General features: G+C 40.7%; 1 protein-coding gene across 1 annotated transcript in view; it reads right to left on the reverse strand.

Annotated features, from left to right (window-relative positions):
- pigk (phosphatidylinositol glycan anchor biosynthesis, class K) overlaps positions 1–14,255 on the reverse strand; it is a 46,779-nt gene extending 32,524 nt beyond the window's left edge. The window contains exons 1-7 of the mRNA XM_072440664.1: positions 14,145–14,255; positions 13,879–13,932; positions 13,690–13,781; positions 12,313–12,448; positions 9,017–9,128; positions 7,639–7,735; positions 4,671–4,788 (exon numbers count right to left, since the gene is read on the reverse strand). Coding sequence (XP_072296765.1) covers positions 4,671–4,788; positions 7,639–7,735; positions 9,017–9,128; positions 12,313–12,448; positions 13,690–13,781; positions 13,879–13,932; positions 14,145–14,210 — 675 coding nt within the window. The 5' untranslated portion in view covers positions 14,211–14,255. The remainder of the gene's footprint in view (positions 1–4,670; positions 4,789–7,638; positions 7,736–9,016; positions 9,129–12,312; positions 12,449–13,689; positions 13,782–13,878; positions 13,933–14,144) is intronic.
- Between the last annotated feature and the right edge of the window lie 1,272 nt (positions 14,256–15,527).

Genomic DNA, 15,527 nt, shown 5'->3' on the forward strand with positions numbered 1-15,527 from the left:
CATTGGCATAGTAAAAATCACACTTTGTTGCCCATTGTGCTGTCTTAAACATACAAATAAAACCGTAGGATGTTTGCGCTGTTTAAATGGGCACTGTGTAACTTTCCTGCTCGTCGCCGTGGTGATGTTCATGCTTTGCCGGGAATACCGTACGACATAAAGCGAGGCCAGTTCATATGTAGAGCGCAATTTGTACAAAAAGTGACTCAAAGTGCTTTACGGAACAAGAAGAGATGCATCAAAATCACAAAAAACAAAACATAAACAATCCTTTTAAATGTACTTTACGCTACATTTACTGTGTACTTTATTTCAAACTTAATTTTGATACAAAGGAATGTGCTTCATACTCGATACCGATTCGATACCACAGTAATATTTGAAAAACAATTACTGTCAATTGTCTTTTTAAGAGTACTTTTATCATCTTACAATACGGAACTATTCTAATTCTGCTGAATTCAAGACCGTAATAAAAGTGTTAAGAAAAGTCTCAATTTGTTCTGTTTTAGTGATTTAGTTTGTTTCGTTTGTTCGTTTTAGTAGCAATTAGCATCGGATGTAGCAACCAAAGCTACATTATTTACATCTCATTTACTTTCTTTTCTTCACCCAAATAAACCTCAAAAATCCTGCGTTTTCTGTCCGACCAGAGTCACCTCTCCAAAGATCTGACCTGACATCTCTTTGCAAGGCCCAAAGCGCCCCCATTGAGGTACAAATACTCCACCGACTAAACGCTACTCGCTCTCTACCTCTCTCGACGTCATCATCGGCATTATTCCTCTCGGTTTGGCCCGTTCCTCCACTCGGGACTGAACTCAAACTTTGTGATTGACGCCTTCTTTTAAAGTCACAGCGTGCGTCTTAGAGTTATCGGCGTGGCAGAGGAAGGAAGCGGCACCCCCGGGTCCCATCACTTACAGCGGTATTATGATATTCAAATGAGCAATTAGGACGACAAGCACGAGCCCGGAATGACAACGCAGACCCAGTTCGAGGGCGGGAGACGGCGCCGGGCCGAGAGACGACTTGAGACGGAGGAGTCGGCGCCGCACTCTCGACGACGGAAACACTCGGGGAAGACACGAAGCTGCGAGACGAACCGCAAGCTAATCGAAATTTGAATGGCGGATCGCAAAAACTGCAATTATGAAAAGACTTTTGTGAACAGCTAACGAGCTCAAACAGGAGCCTCTAATTTAGATGAATAAGTGGAGAAGAGGTAGACTTTTTAAAAGCAGACTAGCATGTCTTTGAGAGCCAGACTTCATGCTGATTGGCAGGTTTTCGAGTGCTTATTTTTTCATAGTTTTGGCCGGGGTACGACATATACTCCGACTTATATGTGATATTATTCGTTATTTTTACATGGCAGCCACTAGAGGTCGCTCTAGGCTCTAAGCGACGCAGAAGAAGAACCTGCACTTCCTCTGGAGTTTGTGGAGTTGTTTAGAAGTGACACAGAGGAAGAAGAATTCAATGGATTTAGTGATTTGGGGTAAAACTGATGCTTTGCTAAACTTGTTAGCATGTTCTTTATGCTATAGTTATCTGAATAACTGTTCATATGTTACGTTAACATACCAGACACTTACCACAGTTCTGTCTGTGCCTCATGTAGCTGAAGGTGTTAGCGTTAGCATACGTCATGTAGCTGAAGGTGTTAGCGTTAGCATACGTACACCTATTCACCATGTTCTCTCATCTGTTATTATTTTAAACTGCATTTCAAGATGAAATGTCTGTTCTTGGTCTTGGATTTTATCAAATACAACCATAAAAACTATTACAAATTCTCAAATCTAATCGCAATCGGCGGATATTGTTGTCGTTCAGTATTCATTTATTGCACCGATTTAAAAGGCAAGACTGTGTCGTTACGCAAAACCTCAAACTAGAAATGCACTTTGCAAACCGCCGTCGTGTTCTGCAAATGTCAACGCACGACTGCCTTTTAGAGCAGGACGCACACGGTTATTTTTGATCTAGTAAAAAAAAAAGTTAAAAGCCTGATGGACGCGCTCTTCACACAGCCCAGACTTCGGCGCATTGTCGGTGATGAGCGAGCAGAGAGTAAAAGGTGAGGCCTGCTACTGTCTGATTTTGAGTGTGCGCTTCCTTAGATGCGAGTCCAAAAAGCAGCAGCAGCAGTATTTATTTATAACAAGTTGTCAAGTAAAGTTTCCGACCAGAGAAAATGCTTGTGTCGTGTCTAAAGTGTTAACGTGAAAAAGACAAACGACCATTGCTGAATATCAGCAAAAATCTAACACAGCTTCACATTGATCGTCGTAGACAAAGTTTCAAACCATCTGGACAGTGTTTGTTTACCGTATTTTCACCAGCCAAAAATGCATAATAGAGAAGAAAAAAAACATATATAAGTCGCACTGGAGTATAAGTCACATTTTTGGGGGAAATGCATTTGATACAGATGAGAGAACATGGTGAATAGGTGTACGTATGCTAACGCTAACACCTTCAGCTACATGACGTATGCTAACGCTAACACCTTCAGCTACATGAGGCACAGACAGAACTGTGGTAAGTGTCTGGTATGTTAACGTAACATATGAACAGTTATTCAGATAACTATAGCATAAAGAACATGCTAACAAGTTTACCAAAGCATCAGTTTTACCCCAAATCACTAAATCCATTGAATTCTTCTTCCTCTGTGTCACTTCTAAACAACTCCACAAACTCCAGAGGAAGAGGAAGTGCAGATTCTTCTTCTGCGTCGCTCAGAGCCTAGAGCGCCCTCTTGTGGTTGTCAGAAAAGAACGAATATTATCACATATAAGTCGCTCCAGAGTATAAGTATTTAAGTATAAATATAAGTATAAGTCGCACCCCGACCAAAACTATGAAAAAAGGTGCGACTTATAGTCCGGAAAATACGGTACATCCAAACAATTTCAATCTGATGGAGCCAAACAGAGCGTAAAACACCACAGAGTCGTCATAATAAGCGCAGAGATCTCACTGACTGAGAAGGACGTTCCTGTGCTTTTTCCGAGGTCTCGCTCCACGCCGCCGCAGCCGCACGTGCCCCGGGGCTGACTGAGATCGATAACGTTCACGTGAAGCTACCTGGATGCACCGCTCCATCTGAAGCTTTGTCACTCAAGCTCGACTCAGATCTGACCGTAAAGCGTTGGTTTAGTCGAAGCTCCAAACGCGGAGGTGACGTGTGCAGGTCTGTTGAAAGTCTAAACACCTAAACAGGACCGTAAACACTGGGTTTTAATCATTTTTCGGACCATTCCTAAACACTTCTGTCTGTGTTTGCCAACCTAAGGGACCTGAACCCGCGCTCTGATGGCAATGACTTGTAGTGTGAGTGTAGAGCGTTTCTTTGTAGAGCTTTTTGTTTCTGTGCGTCTTTTCTCAGGACTCGGTTCAGGGTTCAGAATAAGCGGTATCGCATCGCAAAATGCGACGCAATTTCTCTCAAATGCGATTCATTCGTCATAAAAAAGTGTTTTTGTATCGCAGCTTTTGCGATACAAAAATGTGTGTTCAATTGTATCACCAAAGCGCCTAAAAGCACTGATCACTCGTCAATCGATCGTCAATAACGGCCTGACACATGTAGGACGCTGTGTGGACATGACGAGTCCCGCTGCTGTCTCAGATCGAGTCTGAAAGTGGGAGGAGCCACGTGCGGTAAAGTTTGCGTCAGATTCAGACTTCCGAGGTCAATAGCTCCTAAACGCAAAGGTCTTTGCAGATCATTCACAGCCAAAATATTCATATTTACACTGCCAAGTGACACTACCTCGTTTTTAACAATCAGATGCGTATTTTGGGCGCAGCGAGTTACACTGGTCCGAATGTGCAGCCGGAGCCGAGATGAGTGTTTAGGGACCGTCATCAAATGTGCAGCCGGAGCCAAGACGAGTGCTTAAGGACCATCATCAAACGTGCAGCCGGAGCGGTGACAAGAGTACTTAGGGACCGTCATCAAATAGCAAAACGAAAAATGGAATGGAACGTCAAATAGAGCGGTACAATTTGAATAACACATAAAATACACCATGATGGACGCTAGAGCAACCTTTATTTTTCCATCAGAAGCTTAACACATATTTTTTGTGAGTGTAATGACAATTAATATGTAAATGAGACTCCTGCAAATAGTCATCTGATTGATGATGATATGGAAGAAAATTGTAAATAAGGCCATCTGACTTTGTGTTGGTTAATTTTTTCAACAACTCATTTTATTTGCAAGTTTTCTGTTTTATTTAAAGAAAAAAAAATAAAAAGTGTTTAAAAGTTAATTTGTTAAGTTTTTTTTTTTTTTAAATAGAATGCTTACAAATACATTTAAATAAATAATCGTGTTATATCAATGGAAAATATTGATTGACTTTCGTGTTTCGCTATGCAATTATGAAATTGCTATACAAATTTCGGAAAATTAACGGATTGTTTAGCAGCGCCGCTATACAAGTGAAAATCCTTAATCTGAACCCTGCGGTTATTGTCGATGGTACTGAGCGACTCCTGCTGCCGATTTTGCTGCCGATTCCGATGATTTTAGCAGCAGAGCGTACGTTTTTTTTGTTTTTCCATCAGTGCCCGTATCAGGAGAACTTAACATGAGCGTTCATTCCACGTGTCCGCCCTCCCGTTTCCCCCGGCGCGGCGTTTGTACTCACAGACAGCGAGTCCTCCCCGATCTGACTGCTGGCCAGGGCCATGAGGTTTGGGGAGTAGAAGCGCTCGTACATGGAGGCACCCTGGCACGTGTCGATGATGAACAGCAGCTCGTTGTATCTGAAACACAAGCACGGAGTTTGCGCGGATCAAAAAGGTTGCGCCGCCGCACCGTTTAAATCATCGCCTCAAATGAATCTTTTCTCTTTCCCGTCGCCCCTTTGTAAACAGGGTCAATCAAGTGCGTCGTACGGGACGTTACGCAGACGAGGTGACAGCCAGACGCACATGTTTTTAATAACAACTGGACAGATACAACACGTCTGACAAAGAGAAGACCGTTACAGCAGGTTTCATCTGTTCAGAGGGAATTAACTGAACAATTTAGGACAAACATATGTTGCAAAGTGTTACATTTGGGATTTACAGAATGAAGTCACATTAAAAACATACTGACATATTTGACTACTTCACTAAAGCTACAACGCATATGTCAGGTCTAAAACTGGATATTCTGTTACCTTAGCAATCAATCTAAATGTAATATTAATTCAATTGAGATTAAACTGCCGTGAAAATGACTTTAATTTTAACTTCATTTCCGTATTTTAGACTACTCTAGGTCCATCAAACTAATTAATTTAAACTATTTTTAACTTTAAATCAGTATAGTTTTTACTATAATTTAACTTGAAATGAGAAGTAAAAATCTTTTCTTACTTCTCATTTCAAGTTAAATTATTTTCATTTCCATTATTTCTGGCTAAATGATATAATTATTATTAATTTCATTTTAATGTATTTTATTTAAATGTATTAAATGTATTTAATTGTATTAATTTTATTTATTTATTATTATCTGACCTTAACGTCAAATATTAAATCCATTTGAATAGTTTTGTCAAGTAATTACAAGTAAGGCTAAATATTTAATTTGTGTAATGTACTTTAACATGTAGAAAATGTAAATAAAGTATGTTTTTGAAGCAGCCGTTGTATTTCCTGTTCAAAAGTCACTGGAGCTAAACACAGGAGCGTTTGTCCCTCACTTCACCCTAAAGAGGACGCGCCACTGTCATAAAACACATTCATTTGTCATATTAGAAGCAGGTTTGTGCCGAGGCCCATCAGACGCCAGTTTCCATGGAGACGGGAGGAAATCCACGCGCTCACTGTGAGACGCCCACGCTCCCCCTCTGTCACTTTCTCCCTTTGATTTTAAGGTCACAGAAAACTCCAGAACGCAAGCGGAGGAGCCTGTGACGGCTCTAAAAACACTCTCTAAACGCACTCTAAATGCTCTAAAAATACTCTCTTGAAACACTCTCTAAACGCTCTAAAAACACTTTCTAAATGCTCTAAAAACACTCTAAACGCTAAAAGAAGAGAATCTGAAGCTCTTTGTAAAGTGTAAATACCTGTATAAAGCTGTGACACCTGTAGTTCAGACCTTTACAAACGTGTTCTGAACTGCATGTGGTTCTGTTCAAATGTTCAGTCTGTTTTAAGTGGAGGTGAAACACTTTGGCCGACACAGCTGCATCAGAATGTAGAGCTTCCAGAGCCCCGACTGTGGAGGCCAATTAGTGTGTGCAGCTTTTTCATGTTCTTATAATGAAAGAGATGGAGCAGAATGTACTTTAAATGTACTTTAGATGTACTTTAGATGTACTTTAGATGTACTTTAGATGAAGCAGAACGTGAATATGAAGATCAAACAAGAGAAAAACCTTAATATACAGCACCATTACAGGACTAAACCAGGATTAAACCAAGACTAAACCAAGACTAAACCAGGACTAAACCAGGACTAAACCAGGACTAAACCAGGACTAAACCAGGGCTAAACCAGGGACTAAACCAGGGACTAAACCAGGGACTAAACCAGGGACTAAACCCAGGACTAAACCCAGGACTAAACCCAGGACTAAACCAAGATTAACCAAGATTAAACCAAGATTAAACTGGGACTAAACCAGGACTAAACCAGGGACTAAACCAGGGACTAAACCAGGGACTAAACCAGGGACTAAACCCAGGACTAAACCCAGGACCCAAGATTAACCAAGATTAAACCAAGATTAAACTGGGACTAAACCAGGACTAAACCAGGGACTAAACCAGGGACTAAACCAGGGACTAAACCAGGGACTAAACCCAGGACTAAACCCAGGACTAAACCAAGATTAACCAAGATTAAACCAAGATTAAACTGGGACTAAACCAGGACTAAACCAGGGACTAAACCAGGGACTAAACCAGGGACTAAACCAGGACAAGACTAAAGTAAATAAATAAGGACAACACTAGCACTAAACCAAGAATGAACCCTTGAACCTGGACTAAACCAGGACTAAAACCAGAAAAAAACAAGGACTAAAGCACAATTGAACATGGATGAGACTAGAACTACACTGGACATGGACAACAGGACTAAGAGTTGAGCCACGATTTAATAAAAACTAAATAAGGATTAAATCTAGATTGAACCTCGACTAAACTAATATATCACAGCTGAACTTGAATTTAAAGGAATAATAGAGGTTTTTGGAACTCAACTGTTAGCCTCGCTGCTACTCGTGCGTTTGTTTATTAGCACGGCGGATCACATCCATCGCTTCTCTCGTCTCGGTAGATTCCCGTCTCTTCTCAGCTCGAACACAGTCTTTCTCTGTGTCATGTTTGTACTGTAACTGAAGGAACTCGCTAAACACACACCGACGTATCCACCATGCATGTGCAGCCATGGAAACGTGGAAACAGCAGCAGGGAATGACTGACATGTGGGAGAACTACTCGGCTGTCCACGCCACCAGGAAATGAGACACCAAAAATCCTCAGTGTTTCCTTTAACTAGGACTAAAGTGGAACTAAACCGGGAACAGTACTGACTCCGCCTCCTCCCTCTCCTGCATTTAAAGCTTGTAGAGAAACATTACGCGTCACTTCAGAAATAAAAAAAAAACGCACCTCCTTTTCTGCCACATCTGCTCGAAGGCGTCGGCCAGCTCCACGTTACTGATCTCCTCCGAGTCCTGGAACTTCAGAAAGCCGTTCCCGCCGTGGCCTGTTAAAGAGACGGACGCGCAGCACATATATTATTCATTTGTTGTTCAAGGCGTTTCAAAACACAAAGTGAGAGAGAGAGAGAGACCACCGGGACACAAAGAGTCTGAGCGGGAGGAAGAGGCTGGAGAGGAACGCCAGCAAGTGTGTCAATGTAGAAAGGAACGAATGTAGAAAGTCAGTGTAAATTATTATTAGTCAGTCAAACGGTAAATTTAACCACGATCGAAGCAAAATCACAATTTAAATGGTGTGAATCGCCAAATTCCTAAAACTGAGTGACGCATGACAGGTTTCTAAGATTTTCTCATTTTGACTTTATTCTGTGTATTTATACCTGTTGTACATATAAATTATAGTTTTACACCAATCGAGCAAGTATTTGTGTAGAAAACTTTGAAAACTGTGTAGAAAAATGACAGGAAGTGACATCACACCAGGGACAATCCAGTTCCAGTCAAAGTTTATGCAGAATTTAGACATAGAAACTACTTTTTTGACTTTCTAAACAAAAATTCAACAAAATAAAGTCACTCTCATTTATTTTTAATTGTCAAATTAAACACATTGCGACATTAGATGAGTTTTGGCCCAGTGTTTGCTGGGTAATTTCCTAGTGTGAGGTCATCAATTACAAGCAGGAAGTGAAATTAAGCCTAAAAAAATTGCTTTTTTTATATATTTTTTTAGCAAAATTGTAAATATATTTATCCAAACTGCATTTTGGTGCAGTGAGTGGTCCGGCCTGTAGGGGGCACTTTAAGTAACATAATTTCATTTGCAAACATTGGTTGATTTTTCAGTTTTCTCTTGAAACCTCATGCTCCCGAGCGCGTCCCAGGATGCTCCTCTAAATTGGATCAGTTTAGGGGTTAATGCTTGATAATGTGATTCAGGCTTAGAACAGTGGCTCTCTTGTTTCTATGGTTACAGTATATTTGTGGAGTTCTGAGATGATTAGGTTACTTTTGCCTGCGAGTGATTGTTGCTGTTTTTTGTCCTGTAGATGTCGACCTGCTCAGGGACACGAGCCGCGCAGGCTGCAGTCTTTATATACAGTGTGTTTTTGTCCTGAAAAGACATCAATTACTCTCAAAATCCAACACCAACATCTGTTCTGATTATTGGTTTATCTGATCATTCCAGCGATCGTTTTTTAATTGGTCTGGACGTGTAATTGTACCTCCTATGTGTAGTTTGGTCCCGGTCTAGTCCCGGTCTAGTCTTAATCTAGTCCCGCTCCAGTCCCCGCTCCAGTCCCCGCTCCAGTAGCGTCACTTACCGGTCAGATAGATGAGTATGTTGCTTCGATCGTCGGACAGCAGGCGTTTGGAGCGAGGGGTGCTGGGGGGTAATCGCCCCGTCAAAACCCGGAGAAAGTTCTCCACTGTCACCTTAAAAAGACAGAATTTATTATTCAGTGACTCGGTCAATCGCTGAGGTCATCTCCACTTATCTCTTAATGAAACTGCAAAAATCAATGGTGCATGTGGCAATTTCCCAATCAATTGTCCCCACGATTCCAGCGTGGCAGTGAGATCAGGTGAACTATGGCAACCGTCCCGACACCGAAGCGTCAGAAAATGAGATAACTGTCAGTTAAAGATGATAAAACAGCATTTATTAGTTCTAATGATTCACAATTCTCTGAACTGGAGGCAATTTCCATGTAATAAGTCAAATCTGTTTATTCCAGTCCAGATAAAATGTGAACACAGCTCTTAAAACGCCCCCTACAGGTCGGACGGGTCATTGAACTAAAAAGGCAGTTAAGAATTTAAGATAAATAGAGAATTTTGCAAATTTTTTAGGTTCATAATTTCAGTTCCTGTTTTTAACCGATGATATCACACTAGGAAATTACCCAGCAAACACTGGGCCAAAACTCATCTAATGTTTTAATTAGGGCTGGGCAACGATTACAATTTTTAATCACGATTAATCGCATTTTGACGTGCAAAATTCAAAATGAATTCAAAAGAAGTGTAAAGTGCATCAGCATTTTTATTCAGTAGCAGTTAAATAAAATATTAAGTATTCACTTTCCACAAAATCCTGAGCCACAATCATTAAAGATGAACAGGCCACTTCAGAGGTAACGTCAGAAACATTGTAATCTCATGAAACATTAGACACTCAAAACACATTTTAGGAGCAGCAGAACCAGGAAACACTTCAGTACAGTTTGTACATTCTTAGAATTCTTAGACACTAAAGCGCCAGAACATTAGTTGTGCCAACGAACACTTAACCAGTTCAATTCAAATAAATACATTGTGTATATTTTAACTTTAAAGGTGGTATGGACGATTTTTTTCAGCAAATTTTTTATCGTATTTCCTCGTGGCGTGGATAAATCATTAGTCTTGCCACGTATCAATCATAAAACGCACCTATCGCTCACCTGCAGCCGCGTCAGGTTCCTCCTCACGTTTCCACGTGCCTAAGCGCATGGATCTATCATAATATAGTTCCCTCAGTGTACGGTGCAAAATGAAGACGGAGAAAGACATTTCGAGCTGACGCAGAAGTGGACAGAAATCTACAGGAGACGAGCGATGTGATGCGCTCCGTTGCGCTAATAAACAAACGCACGTGTGTGTTGTATCGGTCCGCACGGGGGAGTGCGCATGCGCACTTCGGCCTGCGTTCTCAAATCGCCGAAAAATCGTCCATACCGCCTTTAAACAATGTTATCAAACACAAAACTAAAGCTTATTGCCACTGTCAGGGCGTTGAAAAGAACCAGAAAAGTTTGTAGATTCCTAAAACTGGGTGTTTTTTTACTCCTCTGCACTAAGCCAGTTGCTAAGGCACCAGATTATTCACGTTTTCAGATGATAGACGCGCACCGGCCCTTCTCGCGGATCTCCCCAGCTGCGGCGCCCGTCGGGACCTGGTCACGCGGGCCCCCGGCGGGCCCCCGGCGGGACCTGCTCACGCGGGCCCCCGGCGGGACCTGCTCGCGCAGTGAGCAGTTTTTCCCAAAAATACCTGCTCAATTGGTGTAAAACTATAATTCATAAGTACAACAGGTATAAATACACCAAATAAAGTCAAAATTAGAAAAGTCACTTTAAGATCAAAATTAGACCACTGTGCGCCGTCTGCTTCGAATTAAAGAGACATTTAATGTGTTCTTTTACATTTTTATCAACTCCCAACTCTTTTACAGCTTTTTGAAAGTGACGTACTGAAAGTATCCAACAAACTACAGAACCGCTTTGTATAAATAAAAGCTTGCACACGTGTTCAGGGCAAACAAAAGCCAGTAAATTATTATATTACATCAATTTACAGGTCGTCTCTTTGGACCAATATCCCAGAACCGATATTCGATCCGGCAAAGTTTTATTGGTACGTTCCTATTCTTTGAAATTCTTTTAAATAGACAACCCAACATTCTCATTTTGCACTTCTAAACAACAATTTGGATATTATCTTAAATAAATAAAGCAATAGATCTTGTGTAAATGGCAAAACATGTTAATGCAGCATCCCTAAGATAAGATAAGATAATCCTTTATTGTCCCACATGGGGAAATTTCATTGGTGCAACGCAGGTAGATACAGAGGTAGATACAGAAGAACAGATCACTTATAGGAAGTCTGAAAAACACTTTCAGTAGAAGATCTCCTATAAATAAATAAAAACTCCCATAGACAAATAAATAAATAAATAAATACCATTGCATGTGATCCCGACAGTAATTGCACATGAATATGTGTCACGACAGCACATAGATTGCACATGAATTTCACAGCAATTGCACATACGACAGAATGGCACATCAGTATTAGGTTAGGTCAGTATTGCGCCGGGATAACGTGACGATCTCCGGGTAAGACGACTGTTCTCCGCAGTTTCATGAGTTCCTCCTTTGTGGAAACGCGGTACGGCGCCGGCCGGGGGGCGGGGCCGGAGCCGGGGGGCGGGGCCGGAGCCGGGGGACTCAGAGCCAAGACACATCGCCACGACACGACGAAAACACTCAATCCAGCCGAATAAAGTCAAAACAAGTTAATTTAAAGCGATTCCAGTGCGTGTCCCGATCGTTCGTGAAGTTCCTCTTTCATATAAACGTGTATATAAACGTGTACCGACGACACGCCGTACTTTAGCGCGGCCGGAGGGCGCGGGGGGGGGCTGGTGGGCTCGCTCGGAGCTAGCTCACGTCACAACAACACAACGAACGCAACGAAAAACGCTCAAATCCAGCCGAAAAAAGTCAAAAACAGTTGAATTAAAAAACTATTCCAGCGCGTGTCCCTATCGTACAGTAAAATAGAAAAAATATACTAACTATATTTACAAAATATAGGAGATAAAGCACAATAAGTGTGAGAAAGAAGAGAGAGCGTTTACACCGGGCTGCCAGCTGTACCAGCGCCTTATGACATAATAAGTTATTAATAAGTAATAAGTTACTTGTTATGCAGTGAGAATTGAGCATAATACATCACTAATTACTGTATCATTTTTGTTACGATTTTCACATCAAATGAAAATAAATCATTCTTATTTCAGTTGTTTGTTTCTGTTCCATAAATAATGAGCTGGTTTTGCAGGCGCCTCACCTCGTAGCCCCTGTAGTCCACCTCCACGTCGTCCCCGTACACGTTCAGCTCCATGTTCTTGTGACTGAAGACGGTGGCTGGTTTGGGGTTTCTATGGTTACACGCCATGTCGTCCGCCAGCATCAACACTATGTGGCTACAGCGACAAGTACAGCGTTATTATTAGTACGCTGGACTGTCATGGCAACAGTTTTTACACTAGGTTAGTCCATCGGCAGCACATCTCTCCTTTTGAGCCTTGTTTTTCTCAAATCGCTGAGTAAAGAGACACAAAAGTTACACTTTTCTTTCCCACTGACTTGACCGCAGGTTTTTATGATCGCTAATATGACTTTTAGTAAATAATGGACAAGAATGAAAAGCATAATTTATAGCATCTGGAAAAGCTGTTGATAAGACTAATGCATTATTATTAGGTATGTTCTTGTTTGATAATGCGGTTTAGTAAAAAGGGGATGGATTCTTTCCACTCCTTTTCGGAACCGTTTATGAGAAGCATAAATATATTGCCCTTAAATATATTTGTTATTTTTTGGAAATGTACCAGTAAGTAATTATCTAAAATATCTGAATAAACTTCCATCTATACATTTTGCTTGCAATATCTCATGAACGTTGATGTCGTCATGTTTGAGCTACAGACGTAATTAAAATAATGATGTCTGGCAGCTGTATGTGGCATAATAAAGACACATCGACAGCTCACAAACCTGCCCACAGAAATGATCGTCCTATGATCGTCCTATGATCATCCTATAATCGTCCTATAATCGTCCCATAATCGTCCTATAATCGTCCTATAAATCGTCCTATAAATCGTCTTATTACAATTCAGGTTGAAAACAGATCCGAGTATCTAAATGTGTAACAAAACCAAACGCCTGAAAAGTTTCCCTTTCACCAATCATCTGCTTCTTCACGAGTATTAACAAACAGATGATCAGAGAATCACGTGTGCCATTAAACTGATTTACTGACACAGGTCATCAGAATCTGTTCAAAATGATAATAATAAAATTAATAATAAAAATGTGATGCAGGCGACTGAAGGTGAAATGAAGAAGACCATTGCACCACTTTCAATTATTGGAAACAACAAATTTGAATTTCCAGGGTAAAAATGATACTTTTCCAATTAAAAAGGATGGAGAGGGAAATGTAAAGTTTCCTATAGCCTCAATTATGTCATTTAGATTCACAAAAAGTATAATCTGTGGTTATCTAAGTATGTAATGTGCCAAACTACCCTTGTTTTATGATAATCTCATATAAAACCACATTAATATGCTACACTTCACTTTAAACTCCAGCTGTCTCCATTCCGTTTAGAATTTAGAATGGTTCTACTTTTTAAAGGATCAATGTCACCATAGTTACCTGTCAGGAATGCCCAGTCTCTTGACACTTCTGTACACAGACAGAGTATTGGCCACGTGACGGTAGTTGAACCAGAATCTGGACGTACAAACCTGCTCAACAAATACATTGACAACCAGCCACAGCCCAGATTAATGCTCCTTCAGTCTTTCTGCTTACAATCAATCAATAAATCAATAGTCAACTCACCAGAACAGCCCAGTTATTGGTGTGCTGGCTGCTAAAGAAGTTCCCCACATGTTGCTAGAGCATAAAGACAAATGCATTGAGTCCAAATGTGGAAATAAGGCGTTGATTTCGTTTATAAATGCATTAACAGCCAATCAAAACAAGTACAAATGAATGACAGCTAACGCATGCTAACATACCGCGAACGCGATATCAGGCTAAATTAAAAAAACTCTAATTTGTTTTTATGTTTGACAATAACGCTTTTGCAATGTCATCGGCCTCACCCCAATGTGCGCGGTCCCCGGAGGAAGATGCGTGGCGAAAATTAAGAGTAAAACGGGTAATTTCATGGTGCATTTGTTGTTAGCGTAGCTTAGCACCGGGGCAGAACAAGGAAGTGACTCCGGAAGCGCCACCCATGCTTCCGGTGTTTGGATTTTCAGAATAGAGCTCAAGATGGAACGTAAAAAAAAAAAAAAAAAAAAAAAAAATGGATCTATTAAAATATATTTTTTAAACGTCCAGTACCATGGGAATCCGCCATGTTTGTTGATGGTGTGCTAAATAGAGACATAAGCCAGCCAAAATATTGTAAAATATTAGAATCAACAAAACATAAAGTCTTATAAATCGTAACCATTTGAGCAGGTTTCACATACAAAACAAAATAAATAAATACAGAAAAAAAGGATCCAGAAAAGGCCATTATTCGTGTCTAACAAAATTGTAATTGTACTTCTGGTCAAGCGGGAACTCCGTTTGTTTGAAATGGAGAACGAGGAAAAAGTCTTGCAGCTAAAATATGCTCAAAAGTAGATTGATTGGTGTAAAATGGCCAATGTTTGCGTCAAAAATGCACTGATTCCCATGTGCAGCCGGCCGCAGTGTTGTGAGTTTAATTTACTTCCCTCTCATCCCCCATTTCTCACTCATCTGTCCTGTCTAATAGAGCCTGCGGGCCAGAAAAACTCTCTTAAAAAGAAAAAAGTGAATACCTACTGATATGTGATGTCCCTAGCTGCTTTAAAGCAATTGGAAAAAATACAAAAGGCAATGCAAAAAGGCAAAAATGCTCTCAGGCAAACATGCAAGTAGCATTCAGTCATGTTCTAGATAACATTTGTAACGGCACCATCAGGGATTAACAATACACAGCAGACTGTTTTTGAATCCCGCCATCACACTCTATTTTAGAACAATGGATTTGGGCCTTAAAACTCCTGCCATGGACACAATCAACAGATACATTTGGAGCATTAAAAAAAAAAACTTTAAAAAATGGATCACTCAAACCGAACCTACAATCAAGGACAGGACCTTCATTATAGAGAAACACAGAAAATGGAGAAAGAAATTGGGACCAAATTGGACTCATACTATGGACTACAACTGAATATTTTTCTTCGGTGGTACACTCCTGGACAGATGAGGGATTAAACCAAATTATTTCTGGGAATTAAGGGCAGAAAACCTTGGCTCTGGTTTGGAAACTTAAACAAAAGTAAACAACAAAGAGGATAATAACAGAATTAAGAATAGCAATTAGGTACAGTCAAGCTTAGGAGCATGCGTGGGGGCAACGTTATTAGGGAGGATAAGAGAGAGGACAAAGGGGAAGAATAATCTGTGTTGTGATGGTGGTGGAGCTGGGCAGGTTATCCAGGGCG

Source organism: Eucyclogobius newberryi, unplaced genomic scaffold (assembly GCF_026437365.1).
Source record: "Eucyclogobius newberryi isolate DKJ021-1_F unplaced genomic scaffold, fEucNew1.0.hap1 SCAF_12, whole genome shotgun sequence".
NCBI lineage: Eukaryota > Metazoa > Chordata > Actinopteri > Gobiiformes > Gobiidae > Eucyclogobius > Eucyclogobius newberryi.